Below are 25,587 nucleotides of genomic sequence, written 5' to 3' on the forward strand. Positions count from 1 at the left end.
ATATATTGGTTTATTACGCCGCAGAATGTGTGGCGTACCTACTTTAAGTGTTGTTCAAACAAATTTCTGTAGGAATCTACTTATCTACGACTGAAATGTAGCGTTGTTGTGTGAAGCTATATTCTTCCTCCTGCCCTGTTCCCTGTTATTTGGGGTCGGCGCAATATGACGTCATCCTCTTCCATTTTCCCGTGTCACTCGTCATACTGATACTCACTCCCTTCCTATTCATGTCATCTTTCAGGCAATCCATCCATCTTTTCTTGGGTCATAGTCTGAAGCTATGTTATGTGGAAACTCATGCCGTTTTCCTCACGATGCCTTTTCCTCTGCAGCAATCCCACATATATCTTGAATCTAACTCCTTGAAATAGGCAAGATCTTCTCCACCAGTCTAACATCCTTCTTCCTCACATCCTAGGCACAATGACGGAAGGCAAGTGCACGTTCGGCACGCGGATGCCCATTGACATCCACATGCTGAATGAGATCATCTACAGAGAAGTGAAGAACTTCAGGAACTATAAGATTTACAGGCCTAACTTCGGATGTAAGTGACTTTGCGACGGATTAATAGATGAGTAATTGGCAAAAGTTGCTTTTTATTTATTTCAAAACTAGCTGATCCCGCGAACTTCGTCGTTCAAACCTTCCCTGGACCTCTACAAACATTTTAAAACCAAAATCAGCTCAATCGGCCATGCCGTTCTCGAGTTTTAATCAGACTAACGAACAACATTTCATTTTTATTTATATAGATATGAATCTCGGAAAGTAAACTACATTGGTTGAACTCTCTTTAACCTAACGTTATCTAATTTCGGCGCCCCTGGGAACTTCTCTGCCCAGCCTGGTACAAATCCTACCTCGCTTTCCCTAAAAAATGGACTATCTAACTCTGAAAGATCTTTTAAATCGGTTCAGGAATTCCTGAGATTAGTTAAGTAGTAGAAGCTAAGAAACTGCTCAGGTTTATTTATAACACTAACAGCCAATTTCTTCATCAAAAGTAAAATCCAAAGTAAAAATCAAAGTAATGGTCTGAAACTGGCCGTTAGTAAGTATTAGATGTTCTTCATATACCTAGTTGGTCTTTTTTGTTATGGGAAATCATCAAATGATCCCTCCCGCTGTGAGTTAGCAGCGCAAGGGAATGTCAGACTCTGACTTAATCCCACCATAATCCTTTTGGAGCCCTTTATGTACCAGGGCCACGAAAACTTTTTCGAACAATCCCGCAGCCCTCATATTTGGTGTTCCCCAGCAATCCCGGTGACCGGCAAATTCTACGCATACCACGATCAGATGACAGCTGAGAGTGAGGAGCAAACGGAGAAGGTAGCTGATTACCACAAGAATGTGGCGCAGACCAGAGCCATGGGGCCGCGCAGCAAGTATGATGCGCCGGCTACTGAGAACCAAGTGTAAGACTTACTGTTATTTAGAGCCATTATTTTGAAGGTCAGGTAGGCAGTCGCTCCTTGTAAAGCACTGGTACTCAGCTGCATACGGTTAGGAAGCCCACCCCAACATAATTGCGAAAAAATCGCTTGTTTCTTATTTATTTAAGAACAGAGAGTAAAGCTCTTTATAATCCATTATACAATAGGAAAGATCCTCCGACCTACTGCCTGAATAACTTTGATTGTGCTTTAGGGCAGAGGGTTGTTTCTTCAGAGACTCAGCAAATTCCAGTGGGGCTCACAAGGGCAAAAGCCTGCCGGGGCTGCGGGTTAGTTACCGCGGCTCTGGTAAATAAAAGGCTCAAGAAGAAGACTCATGGCCTCATGAGAAGAGGGCTCATGGTGGGTTTCAGTCAGTAAGAGTCTGAAACTTCTTCACGGACCCTCGGCGGGCGAGGTCATTTGATTTCCCAAAATAGAAAGAAAGCAGTATGAAAGATTTTTACTAATTACTTATTTATTTTACCCATACATACACATACATTTAGTAGCTTTTGTAAGCTACTGAACTGACTATGTGTCTCAACGTTCCACTCGTAGGTACATATATAGTGAACATTGTAAATTACCTCGATACATTTACCACATTGATTCCCGTTCTTTACAGTTACGGCTGGTACGACCCACTAATTCCTCTAGACCGAAGCGACAACCGATTCTACTATCCCCAGCAAGAAAGCAAGCAGACCAAGATTGAAATCGTTATACTTATGTCTAACCCTAAGAATAAGAAGAATGAATGATCATAAGGTGCCTTCAATTATGTCGAGCGAGGAAAACTGAAAAGCCGATCAAAATGCCGTCATTATACGCTACAATAATTCATTATGGTCTCCCGAGCCTTTTCCCAACTATGTTGGGGTCGGCTTCCAGTCTACCAGCAGCTGAGTACCAGTGTTTGACAAGGAGCGACTACCTATTCAGATAGATAGGAGTTCAGCCTCCTCAACCCAGTTGTTACCCGGGCAATGAAATAAAATAATCGATTGAAATATCATGTACTGTTCTTCTGTTGAAAGCACCTGAAAATCTATGCTAACACCCTCGTGTCCTGAAGAAAGTACTTGCCTATAATAGATAAGGGCTATATAGTCTATATATTGTACTAATGTATAGGTACCTAAGCTATATTATATCACAGAAAACTATCATTAAAAGCCGTTTAGCAGTTTGTGTGAATGAAAAAAAAACACATCACACACTAAGGCGATTATCACACTGCCCCGCAAAAATATCTCCGTTTGTATGGAAAACACGCATAGTCCAACACACTGAAAATGCATCCACGCGCGTTCATGCGGATCACGCGCATACACGCGGAGAAACATGCACCCCCGCGCGTAGGTGCGGGGCGAGACGCATGGTAGTTGGCACACTGAATCCCGCAGTGCCGCGCGTGATTTTGAATGGGCGTGAGGCGATTATCACACTGCCCCGCATGATGCAGCGTAGTGCGTGGATGCGTTTTTTTTCCGTTGTATGGAAATATCTCCGTTTGTATGGAAAACACGCATAGTCCAACACACTGAAAATGCATCCACGCGCGTTCATGCGGATCACGCACATACATGCGGAGAAACACGCACCCCCGCGCGTAGGTGCGGGGCGAGACGCAAGGTATGGCACACTAAATCCCGCAATGCCGCGCGTGATTTTGAATGGGCGTGACGTGTATATTTGAAAATGGAACTCGCTGAGCGTGAATTTACAAAACGCACCTACGAGCGTGAGTGCGTGAAAAACCCGCACGATGATGCAGATCTGCACTCCCGCAGGAACGCGCGTAGGTGCGTCGACACGCAAGATGCAGCGTGATGCGGGGCAGTGTGAAGATCACCTAACGTGTATGTTTGAAAATGGAACTCGATGAGAGCCGCCGTGCGTGAATTAACAAAACGCACCTACGCGCGTGAGTGCGCAAAAAACCCGCACGATGATGCAGATCTGCACTCCCGCAGGAACGCGCGTAGGTGCGTCGACACGCAATACGCAGCATGATGCGGGGCAGTGTGAAGATCACCTAACAAATCATTTAAAACAGAATGCTTATAGTTTGTTGGTTGAAAGTATCTCATAGCAAGCAACTGGCTTTGCTAATTTTTTAAAAGTCCTTTTACAAGTATTTTCTACACGATTTTATTTGTGATTATAATAAGGTTATTGTTAACTAACCGCAACACCTCAAGAATAAATAAATTTATATCAATAATACAAAAGAGCGGTTTTTTATTTTTCTTAAGTTTTTATACCTTCCTAATTTTTTGGGTTTACACCATTTTCCCCCTGCAAGCGGGGAAAACTGAACTTTTCATTTCAAGGATGTCCAGAAATTCCCCTTAGGGGTGAAATAGAACCAGTTTCTTTACAAATCCATAAATTCCCAGTTGGTTCATTCCACTTTTCCCCCCCCCCCCCTAAAATATTGTATTAGAATGGCAATGCCATTTCTTGTTAAGTGTTTTTTTTTTGTCGCTAAGAAACCATGCATAAAATTTATTGTAATGAAAATAAAACACGAAATAAGTAATTATGAGCACCGTTTATCGTTTATCGTCATCTTCAGAATCAAACTCATCATCTGGGCTCCTCCGTTGAGTTGAGTACTCGTTCCACTTACGAGTGCATTTCTTCTTGAAGTCGCTATGGCCTAGCGGGTCCAAATGTGCTGCAGCCACGCGGTCCCTGCCAACGAGTATTTATTTAATTAAATATTCGAAAAAATATTCCTTGTTTTTTTCTACTTCGTGAGACTTTTGCAGCGGTCCTGAAAGCCGAATGAAAGAAACAGTCATAGTACTACCAACACATTTTGGAAAGTCACATTATTTTTACATGGTTTTGTCGTATGTGGAAAACCAACAAACACCATTAAGTCTGTTATCACCGATTTGCATTAGCGAAATCGAATCTAATATTATATTCATATCACCACCGTCAAGAGCAAGCTAATATAGGTATATAGCCAAGTACCTAATAATAATTTATGCAGCCTAATGCATCATCTACTTACGCAAATTCTTCATAAGTCTTGGCGGTTTGGATGGCATCACACTTCACGCTGTTCACCTTCCAGTACATATTATCCAGCTCCACAGAAGACTTCAGCTGAACTTCCATAGCTTTAAAATCGTCCTGTGTCAGAGGTTCCATGGCGGGAACTAATGTTCTTCAGTATAATCGGCAAGACCTCGTACGAATCTATAAAATTATACTTTGCTATCAACTCAAAGCAAATTTGAAACGAACTTCGAGGTATTGGTTGAATATTTTGGTTCATAATAAATGACAACATGCTGGTAAAAGTTGGGATGATCAATCTAAAATGATCATGGCTTTGGAGCCAGTGAGATGGTGACGAAACGATGCCATAATGATAATAAATTACCTTTGACGATTTCCACTGCAAGCAAACTATTGACATATTTGACCGTTGCTATGGCAACGATTTCTTTTTTATATGGCATCTTGCTCCTATTCAAATTTGGTAACAAACCAGTTCGATGCGCAATTTATTGATGTAACAAAAAATAAATATGAAATGAAAACCTTCACAGAGAGTTGGTCAAAGTGCAAAAGCAAACACAATGCATTGGCTCGATAAAGTGTGAGCTAACTGTTTGTAATACGATGTTCTGTAAATATACACACCTAATGTAGAGCGATCAATCAGATTAGGACACCCAGCTTTGAAAGAGTGCTCTGAAGAAAAATATTTATTGGAAACTATAGAGGTTTATGATCAAGGCTTACTACTATCGAAATACCTTTCATAAATAATTGGTGTGGAAAATGCTGTCCCAATTTTTCAAATCAAACTACTTTCACAGATATACCTAGGCGTAAGATGGACAAACCTACTCGCTACTTTAAATTGATATCTTCTATTCGTAGACAGAAAGCAGCTCCTGCCGCAATACACACGACTGCTTTTTTTTAAGTCGTTCTTTTCCGTTTCTACGTAAACATCGGGTGTTAGAACTGGTGTAACTTAAGTTACACGCTCAGTCGTGACCAAGGAGTCAAGCGGTGGATTGTAGCTAGCGACATTTCCGTTCTCTCGGAACCAACTAATATGTACACACGTAAGTTTACATTTGATTTTAGTTTAAAAATACTAATCTATACAAAATATATAAAATAGGAGCAAAGATTTAGCTGTTTATTTGTACATTGAATTAACTACACCTATGTAGGTTCGGGTTTGATTTGAAAAAATATTTTCACTGTTGGGAATCTACACTATCCCTGGGTGGCATACTTTATTCAGGGAAGAAGTTTCCCTGGGCTGCTTGAAGGATCGGGAGTATTCGGGAGACATGGAGATGAAATGGAAGGCATTGTATAGTCGTGGGACAGTTCGAGTGAGGAAAATTTTTTTTCGTAACTTTATTCTTTCAAAAAAGAATTGATTCAAGCTTCAGTCACCACGATTGAAGCTTGAATCAATTCTTTTTAGATAAAATATTAGCCTCATAATATAATGGTCGAAATAAATAGCTATTTCTGCAAAATCAAGATGAAATCTCGTTAGCCGGTATTATCAAACACACACCACAATCTGTAAACATTTGCGATAAAACGACTGTTGCTGTTGTTATAAATTGTAAACTAAAGTCTCGACTCCTTAGTTCTAGACCAACCTAAAATCTGGTAAAAAAATGTGAATAGCGCACTTCGCATTAATATGTTCATGCACTAGTATATTTACATTAGTATATACTCGAACTTTTGGCATTCATTTCGTATTCCCAGTTTAAAATATGTCTTGTACTTAATTGTTTTGAGCGTAAAAAATATCGAAACATTACTTGATATGAACCAATTAACAACCCTCACGATCCACCGACCCTTAGAACTTCAAATGTTATTCTTCATTGCCGTCGACGGCTAGAAGTATTTCTGATAAAGCGTCTGCAAAAAAAACAACTATAACGAAAATAAATAAAAAACCGTCCAAGTGCGAGGCGGGCTCGCGCACGGAGGGTTCCGTACCAGAGCAAAAATTACCAATAAAATCACGTTTGTTGTATGGGAACCCCCTAAAATATTTATTTTATTCTAGTTTTCAGTATTTGTTGTTATAGCAGCAACAAAAATACATAATCTGTGAAAATTACAACTATCTAACTATCACGGTTCATGAGATACAGCCTGGTGACAGACGGACGGACAGAGGAACGAAAACAATAGGGTCCCGTTTTACACTTTGGGTACGGAACCCTAAAAACCAGCCATTGAAGAAAAAGTTGCCCATTGCAAAAAAAATGTAAACAGGCAGACTATTGTATTTATCAATCTATGTATAGCTCAAACCTGTAAAGTTTCTTTGGTTTCCAGATCTAGCAGTGCTTTCAATAAACCTGATCACCTGTACTTGTTACGTGAACTACGACCTTTTTCGAGGATTCGAGGCTACCCCAACTCCTGGGAAACACCACAGCACTCTGGTGCCTGTCATTGAATCTGGGCAACGTATGGATAATACGGAAGAGACGGCTGCAACTAGCGCCATTACAAAAAACCATTTAAACTTTACGAGTGCTGGTGATGATGTTAGTATATTTCCTGGATAAATCACTGTCAGTTCTTATTCTTGTTTCCAAGTGTTAATATACACCTGCCGGGGCTGCGGCATTGTTCGAAAGAGTTACTGCGGCCCTGGTACGGGTTTTAATCAGTAAGAGTCTGACACTCCCTCACGCTGCACCCAGCGGAAGGGGTCATTTGATAATTTCCCATAAAAAAAATCCTTAGTAGGTAGACAGGGACCAGCATATTCCCAAGTTTAGACTTTATTGGGTCAAGAAGTTTGCAAATCCCTCTGTCCATACCCTTATTCGATTTGATTCTCACTTCAAGGATGAACTGTTCGTAAGTAACTAAGTCAATGAAAGCATTTTTTTATTTCCCAACAGTTCCTGATCACACCAGTAGTGAGAAGAAGGAGGCCAAAAATAAAAGTCAAAGAGTTCCAACTAAAATGTCCGGAAGATGAACGGCCTATGGCCATCGGGACGTACGAGATACCAACGCAACGAGACTTGGTGTTGTTCACCAAGAGAACTCTGATGAAGATGTTCAACAGCTATCATAAGAAGACACTGTACTTGCTTAAGGATATTAAAGAGGTTCGTGATCGTTTTTATTCCACTTAGAATATAAATAATAATTATGGACATTGACTACTGGTTTTGAATATGTAGACCGTTTAACATGAACTTATGGAACTCATAAAGTACTTATCAACGAGAGCAATTTCCAGATTGAAGATGGTTTTTACTGCCCTTAGGACTAGTTAGGACATTACGTCACAATAGCAACAGTTCCACTTCGATGTTCTATGGAGCCTTAAACAATAGGTACATACTCGACAACGGCGACATTTCCAATGACATGTATGAGATTAGCTAAAATACACTGCGGCCTCGCCATAATGTGTAAATGCCCTTATGGAAAGATGAAAGGAAAGTTGCGGTGATGATGATAAATGTTTGTTTATGTATATTAAACCCATTTGCAGGCTACCAAAGCCACTGTGGAGGTAGAAAAAAAATGTCACGGTAGGGGCAAGATAATGTACAAGAAATGTGTGAAGCAAATTAGCAAAAAATGTGAAGTCATCACCAAGGATCTAGTCCAGACGCTCGAACACCAAGAAGCTGAAGTCGCCGCTTTAACTGAGGTAAAACCTTTTTACGCCTTTTATTTACTAAATAAATTCTTGATGAGTTCTGTTCACACAAACTTTTAAATAGTGTACTTATTACGAACTTTTAAATAGTGTAGTATATATGTTATGTAACAGTCCTATGTTAATATTTGCAGGATAAAATTTGCACCATGGCATCCATGAGAACAGACCCCATACAGCTTATTAAAGTACTAGCCAAGGACGAAGCAACGTTAGACTTTGCATTACCAGCCTTTTTGCGACTTCTGGGTGGATGTACTGCTTATTGCACTAAGTAAGTAATTCCAAGCGATACCTACATAATATATGAATTTATAAATAATACGCATTTTAAATGTAACGGTAATTTTGCAGTTCAATGCCTCCCGACAACCGCCCAAGGCTACGTCAACTTACCGATCAAGAACTAGTCGTAAGACATTTTCTAACCAGAAAAACCTACATGCAACTTATTAAGGACACGGATAAGTATGTGTAAGGATAAAAGAATGCAGTTATTGGTAAACTGGATGCATTCCTAGCATTCATTGCCAGTGAACGCACCCACTACGGATCGATCGAGCTTTGTCGTGCTCCGCATGCCTTACGCTAGATGTCGCTACTATCAATGAACTTTTGACGTGAACTTGATTGAAACTTAGAATAACTTAACCAAAATATTCTAAGCTTTTTATGTGATGTGAATAGTGATAACTGTGGGAATACGTATATAAATATCAACATTTGTAATACTATGCGTGAGAAATGCACATGTGTAGTTTAAATCGTAGAATACTACATCCTGGTTCCTCCTTCCAAAACTTTGGACCAAACCTTAGGATAAGGTATGTTGTGTTATTTACTAATGAAATAAGCATGACTTGTAAAGTTATAAAGTTAATTTAGTCTAAATACAACCTATTAATACACGTATGCAGTAAAATTTATGTATTATCAGTTGGCGAAAGTCATATTAGCCCACTTTCTCGCGCGTATCCACTTATTATCAACTTAACTACTTACAAATTACACGTTGATTTTATTAGTTTTCTCTCTTTTACTGTACTTCGAATTATTCAAGATTTATTTGTACCTAGAATGAAACTTAGTTATGTTATTATTGTTTTAAAAAGCAAATTATTTTGAACTAAGCATTCTTGTTGTAAGTTTTGTAACTTTATTCTGTGTTAGTTATTAAAAAGTGTCTTATTTGTAAGCAAATTACAAATAATTAAAGTGTGATGGTAACTAATAATGAAGGTATGGCTAATTATTAAATCCTTTATTCTTATTCAATGTAATGCCTAAAATAAAAACAAAGCTCTTTATGTTCAACTTAAGAACAGCAGCAATCCAATATTCTGAGTAACATATAGCATCCTTGGTTTTCTTCATGCAACACCTAACACTCTTAAATCTTGCATGTTAGGTACCACCATAAAACACAAAAAAGACTTAAATAAAAATATGTAAAGGAAAATTTGTAATTTGTGTAAGGCTCTTGTTGATGGCAGTGGATGAATACAAGCTACTCGACCCAAGACTAGACTTTTTGAGCTCACTGGAGAAGCCTAGATTCAGCCATGGGTGGCAATGGGCTGATACAGTAATCATGTAATTCATTTAAGAGTGGTAGCAACACCTGCCGATGTCCAGAACCCCAGAAAAGCTCAGTACATTGTTTAAAAAAATATTACACTTTTAAATACAAATACTCTTTATTGTGGTTGTAAAAAATGGTGTTATTAAATAAAAGCCATGAGAAATCAAAATTATTGCTTTAATACATTTGTATTATATAATCTATGGCAAAACAATTATGGTCTTACTACAAAAACTTAAACATGTGTCTAAGACTTGTCTAAAAAAAATGTGGCTGCAAAATGGACCTTATTTCAACGTCATAATCTGACATTTTTTTAGACAAGTCTTAAACTGACGTTTAAAAGTTCTTGTGGTAAGACGGTTACCGTCTTACCACAAGAACTTCAAATTATGACGTTAACATATGGTGCATTTTGCAGCCAAAATTTTATTAGACAAGTGTAAAACAGGGTTTAAAGTTTTTGTAGTAAGGCCCTTACAGTATATTTGCACTATTTAACTTATTAGTCTATTTGAACATTACAATAATCAGCCTTAGTTTCAATCTAAGTCCCACTTACATAGACAAGTATGAGATATTCAATAAGGGTCAATTCCCACTGAAAGAGCAGCGGCCGGCAGCGGCCGTAAGAGCACGGAAAATGTAAGAGCGCGGCGCGGTGCGGCGCCGCGCGGCGCCGCGCGGCCCGCCGCGCTCGCGCTCAATCCCTTGCAATTACGGCCGCTGCCGGCCGCTGCCGGCCGCTGCCGGCCGCTGCCGGCCGCTGCTCTTTCAGTGGGAATTGACCCTAAGTGTATTTATTAAATTAAAAATAGGTTTTATTGATTCTAAGATAATATTTAGGGTAATTGACAATTATAACATTGATTAAAATATGCTTGTTCCACATCTCCTTTCATAAAAACTTATTACAAAAATTACATAGTCACTAATTGATTTAACAGAGCAACACCAGTATACAAAGTCAGTATATTTATTTAACAGATACAATAAAATTATGGATACATGAATGATACACACAAAAATCAAGATACAGAATACACATTATAATCAACTAAAAGGCAACCATAAACATTATTTTCTACTTTTTTTCCTTTCGCTATGAGACTTCTTGGATTTGGACTTCTTAGATTTCTTCCTATGCTTCCTCTTCTTGTCTCTGTCTGAGTCACTGCTGGATGTAGATGATGTTGATGATGATGATGAAGAACTGCTCGTTGATGAAGTACTTGATGACCTGTGCAATGATGACATTATATTGGTACCTTAATTATAGCAAAATCATGTTTTTATTGCCCATGTTGCAATCACTTTCCTGATTTATTGTATGGTCCCACAAATGTAATTATGTTAAAGTTAGACATAATTTATGTCTTTTAAAGGGAAAAATAAAGGCTAAAATAAAAGGAAAATACTTGTGCCTAGTGTGGATTAAGTTCATATGAATTCAAGTGATAAATAGACAAATACTTTGAGGTTGAGGAAATCATATTTAGAGAAAAAAAAGCCACACACAGGCAGAGAAAAATGAAACACGTTGGGAGAGACCTTTGCACAGCTATGGGACATTACAGTCTAAGTAGTAAGTGCATACCTAGATCTCTTCCGCTTTTTACTCTTCTTCTTCTGCTTGGCTTTCTGCAGCTTTTCCTGCAGCTTCTGCCTCAGCTCTGCCTCTCGTAGCCTCTGCAGCGGCGTGGCATACTCCTCTTCACTGTCACTGCTTGTGCTGCTCACGTCTAACACTATCTCTTTGTTAGGATCCACCTGTGATAACAATGTTAATGAGTTTGAGCCTTCCTTATTATCATCTCAATGCAGCTAATGATACTCAGCATGATTTACATAGAGCAAGTGAAGTTTGACTGAGTCTTCCTAATAGTTGTTTTATTTTGAAAAGAATGCAAGAAATGAGATATGTGTGTGTGAGTGCATATGTGGAAAGGAAGTCTGCAACAGCTTTATACGTAATTTTGTATGTAAATAAACTCAAAATGTTAGAACTTTTGTCTGAACTACAGAAATACTCTTGTAACAACAAACTTTAAAACTTCGTCAAACTATGAAATGCACTTCACACATGCACACATATTATGTGTCACACATGAAAAACCTCCCAAAACGTACAAAACTACAGAATATTCATAACTCTACTACGGGCAATGTTAAAGAAAGTAAGTTTACAAGAACCCTTACCTTTATAAAGTTTCTACATTGAAACGTAAGATGCCCCGCATAACCACACTTTTTACACGCAGCCCGAGACGTCTCCTTGCCGAACTTATTCACTAAATCTGTATAGTTAGACATACTTTATCGAAATAAGTATAGAAATATCGGAATACCAAATAATATTAGTCTAAATAACAAACAAAATTCTAGTAAACTCTAGACTAGACGTGAAACGTCAACAAACAACTCCCGTTCCGTTTTGCTAGTTGATGCGTCACATCGATCGTCGTCGTGGCATATTATTTTCAAACTGTATTAACTGTATACTGAAAGAACGTTGTAAATGATGTAAAATACCTCTAATCATTCGTCATTATTCATTAACTATTATTTCATAATACGTTTGATAGATTTTTCTACATATTTTCAATGTTTGCTTCAGAATTTATAAACGTGCCAAAGTATTACGTTAAACGAAATGTACTTAAAAACGTTCCGTTGCACGAAATGATTATCTTTCCTTTTAATATTATAAAACTATAAGAATAAACCTTTTTTCACAGTAAATGACGAAAAATCTCCAAAAATAAGTAGTTAAAAGAAATGTTTGGAAATGGCGGAGTTCCTGCCGCTGTGCGACGTGCTCTTCAACGTGATCTCGCTGGCGGGGTACTTCTGCGACGTCGTGTTCGATGTCGTGATGGGCTATGCGCTGCTTGAGAGAGGATATAAGGGCACGTTTGCCGCCGCTATATCTATTGTTATTACTTCTCTGCTTATATCTCAGGTGTGTATGTTTTAGTAGTATTATATTGGCACTTTGCCTTTTGAGCTACTTAAATTTAAAAAAAAAAATACAAAGGCCAATTTAAGTTTCACTAGCTTCCGCAAGCGGCTTCGCCCGCGTGGTGTTTTGATAAAAAGTAGCCTATGTGTTAATCCAGGGTATCACCTATCTACATACCAAATTTCAATCAAATCGGTCCAGCCGTTTTAGCGTGATTGAATAACAAACATACATCCACACATTCTCACAAACTTTCACATTTATAATATAAGTAGGAAGTAGGATTTTATCAGAAAACTTTACAGTAGGTACATTAGTAATATAAAATGATTTACACAGCTTTTAATTTTTTAATGGGGTTTAACGTATTTCGATAACACATTTCATCACTTCTAAAACTTCTCCAGGTGCTATCTCTCCGCTGGTACCTCCACGTATGGTGGGCAGGCGAGGGCCGCAAGGGCCGGCCGCCATGGCTGCCCATCCTACTGCATTGTCTCCAACTAGGCGTGCTGTGGAGGTACGCCAGGCTGCTGGTGCCAGTCGAGCTCAGGCGGGTCAAGCATCAAGTGCGGGACTTGTGTGAGTAGCCACGTCAGTACTATATGAGCTATAGGCCGCCATGGCTGCCCATCCTGCTGCACTGCCTGCAACTCGGCGTGCTGTGGAGGTACGCCAGGCTGCTGGTGCCAGTCGAGCTCAGGCGGGTCAAGCATCAAGTGCGGGACTTGTGTGAGTAGCCACGTCAGTATTATATGAGCTACAGGCCGCCATGGCTGCCCATCCTACTGCACTGCCTGCAACTCGGCGTGCTGTGGAGGTACGCCAGGCTGCTGGTGCCAGTCGAGCTCAGGCGGGTCAAGCATCAAGTGCGGGACTTGTGTGAGTAGCCACGTCAGTATTTGTACATATAGGAATATGTATGTTTCTCAGGGTTAAACATGCCGAAGAGTTTTTTGTTTTATTTTTGAAAGCGCTAAGCTCTGGAACCTTTAAAATGGTTGTATCCGCATTCATCTGGTATTCATTAAATATATTAATAAAAAATATAATTATTCATTAAATAAATACATAAGCGGGTACACGAGGGATTATATACCGAAAGCATACAGGGGCTTAAATGTGACATCACGGGCGAGCAAATTATGTTTTTTGGCCCATAGTGGCCACGACGATTTGAAAATTCTTTCGTCCAAAAATCCAGTCAAAATTTTATCCGGGTGTACGAAATAAGTCCCTTTAAACAACAGTAAAATCACGGGCGAACCTGGTTAGTCAAATGTAAGTATACCATAATGGCCCATTGACTAAAGTTCCACAATTACCTTCCCTCACCAGGTATGCTCCGCCTTGTGCACGCGTTCTGCGAGGCGGCGCCGATGCTGCTGCTGCAGTTACACATACTGTTCAAGGACGCTAGTCGGGAGCCCGTCAGCGACCTCGCTGTCACGCCGGAGCCTAGCATTGATGAGCCTTCAGGTAGGAACATCAACTACTTTGGACAAGATCTCTGCTAAGGAATAATGAATTAATAGACGGCGTAAATCCTATTGAGTTCTATTAGCATCACTTTTCGTGCTGGTCTAGAGGCTAAAGCACAAATACGAGGTGTATTCGATTCCATGACAAATTAGAAAGTAAATGTTAGTTGGACACCAATGAATGAATGAAGGACCTCAGCTTGAGGAAACCAGGACTTTAAAGTCTAATATTTTCTGATTCGGTTTCAAAGAGCGTGATGATTAACGCTCATTCCTCTGTGTGCAAAGAATCCTGTTCCCTACATACACTCGCTCTTAAGGCTGTTGCTTTAACCTCAGCCCACCACGACTTAAAACGATACACAATCTCTATTAAAACCATTAAGCTACTCATTCAATACCATATTTTTTCCTTCTTTTACCTAGAAAACAAAGCGTTTGCGGAACTGAACGTGATATCAGCATCACTATCCCTGTTCTCCGTGTGCTGGGCGCTGGCCAGCTTCAGCAAGAACGTGCGGCTTCAGAACGTGCACCGCCTCGTGCTGACCTGGCTCGGGGTTATATTTCAGGTAACATAGAATAGTATGGTATACTATAGTTCGGCCATTCAGAGAATGCGTTCCTGACACGTCGCGATTGAACTGACGACGTAATAACATTCATTGATTATTGATATAATAATGTTGTTTTAATGCTCCTCAATTGTTAAAACGGTAAACAACCAGCAAAAATATTTTTATCGTAACTGCAACGCCATTGCAAAGTTACGTCGTCAGTTCAATCGCGACGTGTTTCTCGCATTTGACGCATTCTCTGAATGGCCGAACTATAACACTATGAATAAGTTGCTACGATGTAAACATTTGAGAGCTGCTTAGTCAATCACGGTTTCGAGTTGCCTCAGTGGCGCAAAATAGCGCAAAAAATAGTGGCCTAAATAACCTTCAGTTAAGTATAGGATTTTTTATTTTTTTTTATTTATTTATTTGCATCAGGCATCTGAGGCCCATAGAAAATACAATACTTAAATATAATAACATTAAATTATAAAACACTAATACATAATATATAAATAACTTAAAAACTAATGTACACGAAGCGTCGGCGTCGTGTTACGCTGCGAGGTGTCGCGTAGCCTGCCTCGGAACCTCCGAAAGGCGACACCCATCGGCCAAAACTCTTCCTTGAGGAATGTCTCGACGTGATGAGTTGGAACTCGCACCATGAACGAATTGAAGTTCGTATTGTGGCGCGACTCCAACTTCGCCACCCTCAAGGTCCAGTCGGTCTTGGACCGGACATACTCCACGATTTGCTCCACCGTCGTGGTGTGATGTAGACGGGACACTACAACTGCGTCGTTGGTACTGCAGGACGCAGCAGGATGTTGGGTCCAGTTTGTGCGGTACCGCACTGATTCGCCATCATCGTCAGCGACATCGGCGACCGGTGACGCACTTGAATTCGCCGACTCGAAACTGATGACGGACGCGTTTTGCGCCCCGCGACGAGTATTCACATTAATTACTTCCAATGCCCCACTTACAGAAACAGCGTTGCGCAACAACGCCACTTCACCACGCAGGTCATTGATGGTAACCTGTGAAGCTTCCATCTTGCACTTCATATCCTCCAGGCTTGCCTTGAGACACATTATATCTTTCAACAGCCTGGTGACATCCACGTGATCGAACGTGACGGGAGGCAACTTATGTAAGTCCTTCGCCACGAATTCAGGCACGTCATCAGGATCCGTCCTCTTCAGCAGGGAGATGATGTCCTGCAGGCTCTTGTCGCCACTGTCCCTTCGGCGGGATGGCATCTGCTCGAGTTGTCCGAGCGACTGGAAGAGCAGCAGCTTTGCACTGCAAACCTCCTCCTCTTTGTAGGCTGATCTGCAGATCTGCACAATGCTGACCTCATCCATATAATCAATGGCATGATTAATGAATGCCAAAACTTTGTTGGCGATGAGCGGTTTAGAACTCATCGCGACGCTAAGACGGGCAGCGGCTATTGCCGCGCAAAACGCGAATATAATACTCGTAGTGTGCAGCGAAAACGCGACCGTTCTCGAGCGCGCATCGCACTGCACTGCGTTTGCGCGTGCAACATTTGAGTGGCGTTCCAGTATTCGACTGATAGTATACTAACACAAAATTGGAAACTTACATTAGATATTGAGACAATAACATAAGAAACAATAACATAGAATAACACTAACAAAGTTACATTGTGCTATCACTGTTTCTACCTGAATACACTAACACTAGGTCTGGTATAGTTATCGGCACGAATCTTGAGCTCTGACCTTCACTTGCGCAGAAGTAATTTATTGGGTCCCTTTTGTGGTATGAAGTGAGGCGCGGGGGCGGGGTAAAGCGGTGATTGGCCCTCAGTGCATCGCGTCATAGCCGTCACTCGGGATTGGTTCTTTGCTAATAAATCATTTCTGCGCAGATGTAGGTCAAAGCTCAAGATTCGTGTCGATAACTATACTACTACTTATGGTACATACATACTAGATAAACTCTACTTACATAGCTCTTAATATATTACCGTAAAATCCTCCTGTAGTTGTTGATGTTTGTCCTCAGTTCCTGTGGCGGCTGGGCACGATATCGGCGCGGATCTGCGCGCTCACGGTGTACGCACTAGTCTACGAGTACTGGGTCTTCTTAGTTATAGGTGAGTCACCTAAACTGTATCTTCTCAAATCTTCTAGAACTTAGACAAGTGCATAGTGTTCTAACGTCCCAATTTTCAGTTGCGAAAACATATGAAGCTAATATTGGTATAAATGAAACCTGATACTCTGATAGCCTAGACGCTAGTAACGTATATCAATGTCCTTTCTTTCTCAGGCTCTAGAGCAGTGGTTCTTAACCGGTGGTCCGCGGACCACTGGTGGTCCCTGGAGACATTCCAAGTGGTCCGCGAAGCTTAGCTTCGCGACGTTGCTATACGTTATCTAACTTAATTTTTATCGACTTATAATTGCGAGCGGGGGTTTTCGCATGGACGTATATCGGGTGTGTCGTACCTAGTCCCCATTCATGAAAATGTATGTTTGGGCTACATTTTACGTAATTTTGGTTTTGAAAATTTTAAAATTTCGCGCTCGCTTCGCTCACGTATTCAGAAACTGTATGCCCTTACTTTTGCATTTGTCAACAAACAAAAAGTTAAGTACGTTTGGGCTAAATTTTACGTAATGTTTGGTTAAAGTCCGATAAAAATTTCGCGCTCGCTTCGCTCGCGCATTTGGAAACATAGGCAAGTTTTTCTTTATTTGCTTACCTACACAACTGCCGACATGCGTTTGGCTTTGAGTAGAACTGACCCAAAAATTCTGTTTTTTTTTGATAAATAATAAAGAAATGAGTGCTAATTTAGGTACCCCGATGAGGTGGTCCCCGGCAAGACAAACTTTAGTTAAAGTGGTCCCTCATGTCAAAAAGGTTAAGAACCACTGCTCTAGAGTCTAGTACAATAGATAGCAAGCAAGTAGATTACGTTTTATGCGGGTGCGTTAAGTAGTTCAAGACGTGGGTGGAACTGCTAGCAACAGCTTGTATTATTGTTTTAATCAATTGTCTTTCTATTGTACATTTATTATGCGATATATTTATGTATCTATCTATGAGCAAATTTCAGAAACAAAGAATTGAATTCAATCTCCGTTTATTCATCACCAGGTCTCCACTGGCTGTCCATGTTCTTATGGCTGATCTCTCCAAAGAACGTGTTCCACGGCGAGCGCATCAGCCGGCCGCGCAAGGCGTACCTGTCTGCGCTCATAGCGTTCGTGTACGTCTTCGCGTATGTTAACCTGCAGGAGTTGAACCATCGCCAGAAGATGGTGAGTTGATTGTAGTTTTACTAAGTACCAGGTAATCTTTCCATATATTAATATTTCAGTGTTCAGTCATTTTAAGTAACCTACATTTTTTTTTATTCAGCTGACGTTCTAGTTTGTTGGTTGGAAGTCTACAAATTAAGACCTACTTTATTCTAATACCCACAATAATGCTGCATTTTGCAGTGTGACCCGCTATTATGTTAAGTGACACCATTTGGTAATTTGACGTGATGTCCCCAAAATAATCTTACCTCCAAGTTCAAAGCGAGTTACACTTCAGATTGTAACCCATCTTTCACTATATGCAGGTGATGCTATCCTTTGTGATGTTACTCACACTCTAGGTGACATTCAACTTCACGATGTTGATTGGTACCTAGAATTTACACTGTAACCCCACGTGTCGTTCTATATAATTTACATACACTATAATGACGACATCACATATACATGACGACGTAACTTTGCAATGGCGTTGCAGTTACGATAAAAATATTTTTGCTGGTTGTTTACCGTTTTAACAATTGAGGAGCATTAAAACAACATTATTATATCAATAATCAATGAATGTTATTACGTCGTCAGTTCAATCGCGACGTGTCAGGAACGCATTCTCTGAATGGCCGAACTATAATACATATAATGGATGGGTTACATACTTGCGTAATATGTAACTCATCCACTTCAAAATTAATTGGTACCATGTTGTTACCCACCCACCTATATACTCGAGACTATGACTTATTTATTTAGTACACTATGGAGAACTTACAGCTAAACAAAAACTAAACAGTAAAAGGAAGTCATAGTCGACAGAGAGCCAATTAAAAGTCCTCGCTTATAATGAATAATAACCCACAGATGAAGTTCGAGGTAGGTACAGTGTTGCAACTCAGCCACATACTTCTTCCGACTTTACACTGTATCCTACACTGTCGCCCTCAGGCCACTGTAACTCTGTAAATGTAACCCCCCAGGTGACGTTCTACTGCGTGATGTGCGTGGAGAACTGGCTGCTAGTAGTAGCGTGGTGGTGGTCAGGCCGAGCCCGTCGTCCCGCGCCCACTGCTGCCGCCGCCGCCGCCGCGTTCCTCGCTGGACTGACTTTTATGCTTATTTATTATAGGTATAGTGTGATACTATTGATATATTTGAAACTTGTATATCGGGTGTGTCGTTCATAATCACATTAAATTCTATCACATGTACTTCATGATATTCTATAGAGAATTGTAAAAAAAATAACAGAATCCATTCAGTGGTTTAGGCACAGGACTCATTTTTCGTTTTCATAATTTACAACATCATGTGTAAAGCAGAGATAAAGTTAGGATTATCGAATGTTTTGATCAGTTGACAGCTGTCAGTTTTCAAGGGAGAATTTCAGCTGTTTGTAATGACTGACTTCTATATGGTGTTCTAATTTTCGCACATTTTTATTCTATTTACTTTGTTTGAAAAATGCATTTTTTTATTTTCACGTATTTTTCTTTTTTCTTGGTGTTAATCGACATATATTAACCAGTATAAGATGTTTAAAGAAAATTTTAATAAAGTTTTCGAAGAACCGCGTAACGGCTTCATAGGATTACAATCGTGAAAAAATTACGTTATTTAAAAATAAACATTGTTTTAGCAAAGATTCGAATTTCTTGCAGTAATCTTAAAATGTGTTATGTAATAAAACTCCCGTAACAAGCATTTTTTTAATGAAAGAAAAGAAACTTTTAATTTTTTTGTAGATAAAATTAAGCATAGGTAGATTGAGAGATACATATTATTAAGACTGTATCTATAGTATTTTTCTATGTAATTTTGCAGATATTTCCACGTACGACGTCTGGGATACATGTTAGGAGAGCATCAGCAAGGAACGAATAGCACCAACACATCCTCACAAAATAAAGATTGTACGTTAAACTTTAATTATTATGATAATAAAATAACTCCTTCATTAATACCTAATCAAAAATATTTACTGTAGGCAGTTTTATGCTTTAACCGACTTTCAATATAGAGAGTTTCTCAATCCGAATGTTTGTGTTCTTTTCATTTAAAATCTTTTTAACCGTAGAATATTAATTTTAACTACGAACAATTTAAAATTTCAGGTAAACAGTCGAACCAGGCTGATAACCCGACGATACCAGGAGTGTTCAACTGTCGTTTCTCAAATCCAGTCAGTAACAGGTAAGCTAACTAAAATTTGTGTTATTTATAAACAAATAATAGCCTTTTGGGCGCAAAGGGTATTGAAATCTTTAGATATTGAGGGATTTCAGACAGATTTTATTTATCTCCAGTCCTTGAATAAAGTTTAACTTGCATCCCTCTTGTGTCTTGACCTCTTCCTAGATAGCTGTTCAAAGGTAACTTTATGAAATACCTCTATTTTTTTAAACATTTACAATGTTCAGGACAGAAAATAAGAATATTAATTAAATGTTGAAAATCAATACTACATATTAATAATCAACTGTATACATTTCCAGCGCGGGTAACGCTCGCAAGAAGAAGAAGCCGACGTCATTCGTGCCTCCCCCCGCCGCCCCCGCCGCCGCCTTCTGGCGCCGACCGCTGCCCGCCGCGCATAACCATCATGTCAGTGTCACTAATTATGTATTATATAGCACTTATTTACAGTGCTCGTCAAATTATCTTGCTTTGAAATTAGGTATTCTTAATTTCACAATAGTAGCAGTAGCACCAGATCTACTATAGAGCTATGGGTGTTCCTACTAATCTCTTCTTTTTTAGGTTCTCCCTTATGTACTCCCCCTGTAAAATCCCTCATATGTAGGTACCCCCATGTTCTCCCTTACATACTTCAATCGTTAATCCTCTTATGTAGGTACTACACCTATGTACTCCCTTATACACCCCTCCTATATACTCTCTAATGTACAACGACTATAGTACTCCCTTATGCAGACCCTATATTAATGTGTACAGTATACCCTTATGAAACCCCTTATATCCTTTCTTATACAGCCTCCTTGTATTCCTCCTATAGGTGCCTCCTTGCCGCTCTTAAGCTTTGCTTATGAGCAGCATCAAATCATCAGAATACAGTTGTCATGACCAGCTTAAAAGACCAGCAAAAATCAATAAACCATACAATACAATTTACAGGGCGGTTCATCAGAAAACGAGGGCTCAAGCGTCGGCTCCCGAGTCAACATACAGCAGAAACTGCAAGAGAAGAAACAAAAACAACTCGCCGAACTACGCGTCATTGAGGAAGAAATCAAACAAGGAAAACTCGCTAAAACAACACCAGTCGCTGCCGAAGAAATCTACAGCAGTTTGCAACGACAGCCCATCCCTCGAGCGAAGACCCACGCCGAACCAGCCTGGCCTAACCTCGACCCCACACATTCTTACCAAAACTACCCAGTCTGTAACATATACCCAACATACACAGAAATCAAACCAGACTTCACCCCCGAAGCCCCGGACATCACAGACCCCCTCAAAATCCGAAGACTCCCGAACAGATACGACAACACCCGAACGTTTTACGAAAACCCGGCGAACATACGTAATGACGTCACTCGTACTCCATTACGTTCCCCGAACTATTTAGCGTTAGAGAACAGGACTTATGAGACGAATTGTGCGACCGTCCTGAACAATAGTCCGAGAAATTATGAGAATAATTACGAAGGTTTGGAGAAAAGACTTGGGAACTCGTTATATTCTGAAGAAAGGGAGGGGTACGGGGGGTACTGTGAGGGTAATGGCGAGTGCGGGTATGGGGCCCAGTGTGCTCGTGGTCGGAGGGCTGATCACTTGCGGCGGTTGCAGAGATGTCGGACCCCGGAGATATTACTCGCGCCGCATTATCTAGAAGGGTGTTCTAGACATCTGTGCTGCCATTGGGGACCACCGTACACGTGAGTTTCTAGCATTTTCCTATCATCCGGGTGCTGAGTACCAGTATAACAAAGATAGTCCTGGAAAGACGGCATGATCCCAAAGAATATTTAATGGGTGGCCTGAATTGAGTGATACTTGCATGTAGAACCCACTTTCCAAAATTAACTTTCTTTACTTGATCATGCGTAGGTTTTTTTTTAATTAACGTTTAACGTTTTTCTAGAAACAGAAAGAAAGAGGAAGGAGGAGGAAGCAGCGGGGAGGAGTCTAGTCCGGATGGACCCACCAGGGAGACGCCCAGACCGCCCAGTGATATCGATAGCCAGGTATCTACAAATCTATCAACACCAACCAATTTCAATTTTGTATTACATTTTATTTTTTGGTGAATGATTGGTAAGCCATAATCTAATGTGCAAGGTAATTCAGATAACTACAGTTCATGCCAAATTACTTTGCTAACTTTGCATTTGCCGCCTAACGCATGTGTAATCTTTTGTTTTTTTCTTCAATATAGTCAAGTAATCGTAAGTAATTAGTAAGCCAACGATAGCCAACGTGTAGCAGTCAAATGCCAAACTTCAAAATTGCAAAGTTATGTAGACCAAACATGTCTTTTTAGTTTTAATTTTATGTTATAATAATCCTCAGATATCTCTGCCTCGTTCGTACACACTGCCGCGCGAGTTCCGCTACTGGCGCCGACGCCCGCGCCTGCGCGATGCGCATGTGCCCAGCAACAACAGCAGTGACGGTCAGTGCACATACACTAATATTGAGTACCCAGAATTTACTGGGCAAACATAACATAATATTTTCCCCTCGAATACTTGCTTAAATACTCCCTTATATACTCCTCCTATGTGTGTTCCTTATAAACTGGTATACTACGCCTGTGTTCTCACTTCCATGCAATACTCCAATATTCTTCCTTATTTACTCTAATCTCTCTCTTATATCTCTGCGTACTCCATTATGTAGGTCCTATCCTACCATGATAAACTATCTTATGTACTCCCCTATATGCGTCCTTATGTTGTCTCTTTTGTGCTCCCACCTTAGGTAGATATACTCGACCTTTATGAACTCCCTCCACATAATCCCTTATGTATGTTGAGTCCTGTGTTCCTTCATTTATGTATCTGAATTTAATTATTCCGAATTTTCAACCTTATATACAATAAAATACCCGGATACAATAAAACTCGTTCTGAATAAAACACACCGCCGGCACGGGATATCCCTCAAACATTTACACAATCAAGAAAACTAATATTCTAAATATAATATCCCAGGCGACGTCGACAGCGCGGATGACAACGACAGCTCTCACCGGTCGAACTGTTCAGCCGCGTCGCAACTGCAGAGCCCGACTTACGAGTACTACCGCCACGAGCGACACGACCGACACGACGACTATGTGTGCGCCCGCACGCGGCGCCCGCATGCGCCCCGCAAGCAACCCGCTAAGCCTGAGACTAAGCTATAGTGTAGTATGCGGCTTCAAATCATCAGAAGTTGGGTATGTTACTGAGGTACATACCCATAATAATGGTCGTCAGATTTTTTTGGGAGATGGCAAACATGTGATGAAATGTTCAACTCAATCTTGTTCTATTGTCTGCCAAAAGCCAGCCTTCATCATCTCAACTTGCAGATCACCGTCGCCGTCCGACCTTTGGTTGCAATTTGATGGATTGAATATTTCAACTTTTTTTTAGTCAACAATGGTGGGCAGCTTGCCTTAATCATTATAAAGTTTTGTGACTGATGACAACAATTCCCAGTAAGAAAGTATGTATACTAATAAAAATAAATATTAAAACTAATATTTGTATATTCAATTAGTCAATTACTGTCAACGGCGGATCCAGGGGGTAGGTCACAAGGTCATGACCCCCCCCTGGGCCAGGTTCAGGACCTAAGAGGACTAATAATTGAAATGGTTAAACACGATGTTTTTGTTATAAGTATAAGATAATTTTTATTCCGAGTGAATAGGTAGAGTATTTTTGCTGAAGAATTCGTGCTCGCAACGCTCGCTCTCTATTCTTTATTTACTCTTTATCCGTACCCAAAAGGAGGAAACGGGACCCTGTTACTAAGAATCCGCTGTCCGGGTTGTCTACATTACATGCTGTATCTCATGCAGGGCCGTCTTAACCTATGGTGCAGGGTGTGCGAATAACCCGGGCGCCTCGGTCTCAGGGGCGCCGCGGGACGCCCCACCACCAGGAAATTTCGAAGAAATTACACCCGTTCGATAAGGAAGTTCCACATTGTATCAATGATACTGACAAAAAAGCCGCCTTCGCTTTGTTGGATTGATCATTTTGATTATTTTTAACTTTTAACATCCTCCAACTAAGTGAAAAAATTCTAGCTCGCTACGCTCGCGAGTAAATGACTATGTCTGTGCTGTATTTCTGATTGTTTATTATTTTTATTGACGCACCGAATCAACGAACACAAATGGCACTCGCTCTAATCACGGTTCCTTTTTATTTGTACGTAATTCCCAGTCTGATTTGTGAGTCTTCAAACAAATAATCTAAAAAAGTTCGCGCTCGCTGCGCTCGCGGCTACTTGTTGCTTTACAATGTACTTAATCAGGTGCTTTTGTGTCGTAGGCTCAAAAAATTTCGCGCTCGCTTCGCTCGCGCAATATGAAGTTATCAAGGCAGGATACATATCATTACCTTGCCTTGATAACTTCATAAGTCAAATATAGCAAAAAAAATATATTAATGGAGTCCTCAAAAACAAAACTGTTTGCGCTTCCGACTGCTTGTTACTTTACAGCGGTTTTTAAAACATATAAACTTTTTGTGTCCCAAAATTAAAAAATTTGCGCGCTCGCTTCGCTCGCGCTAATTTTTACAATTACGTTGTCCTGTCTCGAATTTCATAACTTAAATCTGGCCAACAGTTTGAGCCTACAATGATTTGGAAACATTTTAACCTACCAAAAAAGTGACTTTCGTTCGAACGTTCTTATTTACATTCCTTGTAAAGTACTTCGATCAATATGTACTACTCATAATCTTTCAATAGATACATAGATGGCGCTGGGGTGATGATTGCACCCAGGCGCTATATGAGCTAGAGACGGCCCTAATCTCATGAACCCTTACCAATAGTAAGACAATTGAAGTTTTCAAAGAAAATGTTTTGCTGTTGCTGCAATAAAAAACGTACGCGCCCTTTTCTGCGTACACAATACTTTTCAAACGTTAAGTCTTCAACCTGAAAAAAATCTCGCGCTTGCTATGATCGCGCTTTCTTGTATTTGTGCTGTATATTTGTTATACAGCAAGAAAGCATTTTCATCTACTTTTAGTCCTCGAACTGAATAAAAATTTTCGCGCACGCTTTTTTCAATTTCGCATCTGTGATTATGTCCAAGAAATCGCGTTCGCTCAGCTCGGACCATTTTCTAGATAAAAAAACTTTTTTAACCTTAGTCCTCGACCTGAACACAAAATTTTCGCGCTCGCTTCGCTCGCGCTTTTTTGTTTGGCCCCTGTGTGTAGTATATAAATATATACGAGAAATTGCGCTCACTCTGCTCGGGCCATTTTCTACATGAAAACACTTTTCTTAACATTCGTAAAAATTTCGAGCTCGCTCCGTACGTACTTATTGTATTTATACTACTACTTTT

General features: G+C 40.1%; 4 protein-coding genes and 1 pseudogene across 4 annotated transcripts; 3 read left to right on the forward strand and 2 right to left on the reverse strand.

The window, feature by feature from the left end:
- Window positions 1–279: 279 nt before the first annotated feature.
- LOC124641549 (protein FAM183A-like) lies at window positions 280–2,683 on the forward strand. Its single transcript, XM_047179650.1, has 3 exons — window positions 280–550; window positions 1,265–1,424; window positions 2,071–2,683. The coding sequence occupies exons 1-3, from the start codon at window positions 427–429 to the stop codon at window positions 2,204–2,206; spliced, it is 420 nt and encodes a 139-aa protein (XP_047035606.1). The 5' UTR covers window positions 280–426; the 3' UTR covers window positions 2,207–2,683.
- Window positions 2,684–3,987: 1,304 nt separating this feature from the next.
- On the reverse strand, window positions 3,988–4,794 carry LOC124641550 (coiled-coil domain-containing protein 103-like). The gene is made up of 2 exons (XM_047179651.1): window positions 4,474–4,794; window positions 3,988–4,145 (listed from the first exon to the last, which is right to left on the reverse strand). The coding sequence occupies exons 1-2, from the start codon at window positions 4,611–4,613 to the stop codon at window positions 4,004–4,006; spliced, it is 282 nt and encodes a 93-aa protein (XP_047035607.1). The 5' UTR covers window positions 4,614–4,794; the 3' UTR covers window positions 3,988–4,003.
- A 741-nt stretch (window positions 4,795–5,535) lies between these two features.
- On the forward strand, window positions 5,536–8,632 carry LOC124641436 (annotated as a pseudogene).
- A 207-nt stretch (window positions 8,633–8,839) lies between these two features.
- LOC124641390 lies at window positions 8,840–23,752 on the forward strand. The gene is made up of 15 exons (XM_047179463.1): window positions 8,840–8,978; window positions 12,475–12,698; window positions 13,106–13,280; window positions 14,037–14,177; window positions 14,606–14,751; window positions 16,780–16,870; window positions 17,881–18,044; window positions 19,022–19,170; window positions 19,866–19,954; window positions 20,156–20,234; window positions 20,537–20,645; window positions 21,177–21,940; window positions 22,147–22,249; window positions 22,575–22,677; window positions 23,219–23,752. The coding sequence occupies exons 2-15, from the start codon at window positions 12,525–12,527 to the stop codon at window positions 23,410–23,412; spliced, it is 2,481 nt and encodes an 826-aa protein (XP_047035419.1). The 5' UTR covers window positions 8,840–8,978; window positions 12,475–12,524; the 3' UTR covers window positions 23,413–23,752.
- On the reverse strand, window positions 10,697–12,173 carry LOC124641391 (protein SREK1IP1-like). The gene is made up of 3 exons (XM_047179464.1): window positions 11,936–12,173; window positions 11,334–11,506; window positions 10,697–10,976 (listed from the first exon to the last, which is right to left on the reverse strand). Exons 1-3 carry the CDS (start codon window positions 12,047–12,049, stop codon window positions 10,814–10,816), a joined length of 450 nt encoding a protein of 149 aa, XP_047035420.1. The 5' UTR covers window positions 12,050–12,173; the 3' UTR covers window positions 10,697–10,813.
- Window positions 23,753–25,587: the final 1,835 nt, after the last annotated feature.

This window comes from Helicoverpa zea, chromosome 22 (assembly GCF_022581195.2).
Source record: "Helicoverpa zea isolate HzStark_Cry1AcR chromosome 22, ilHelZeax1.1, whole genome shotgun sequence".
Taxonomy (NCBI): domain Eukaryota; kingdom Metazoa; phylum Arthropoda; class Insecta; order Lepidoptera; family Noctuidae; genus Helicoverpa; species Helicoverpa zea.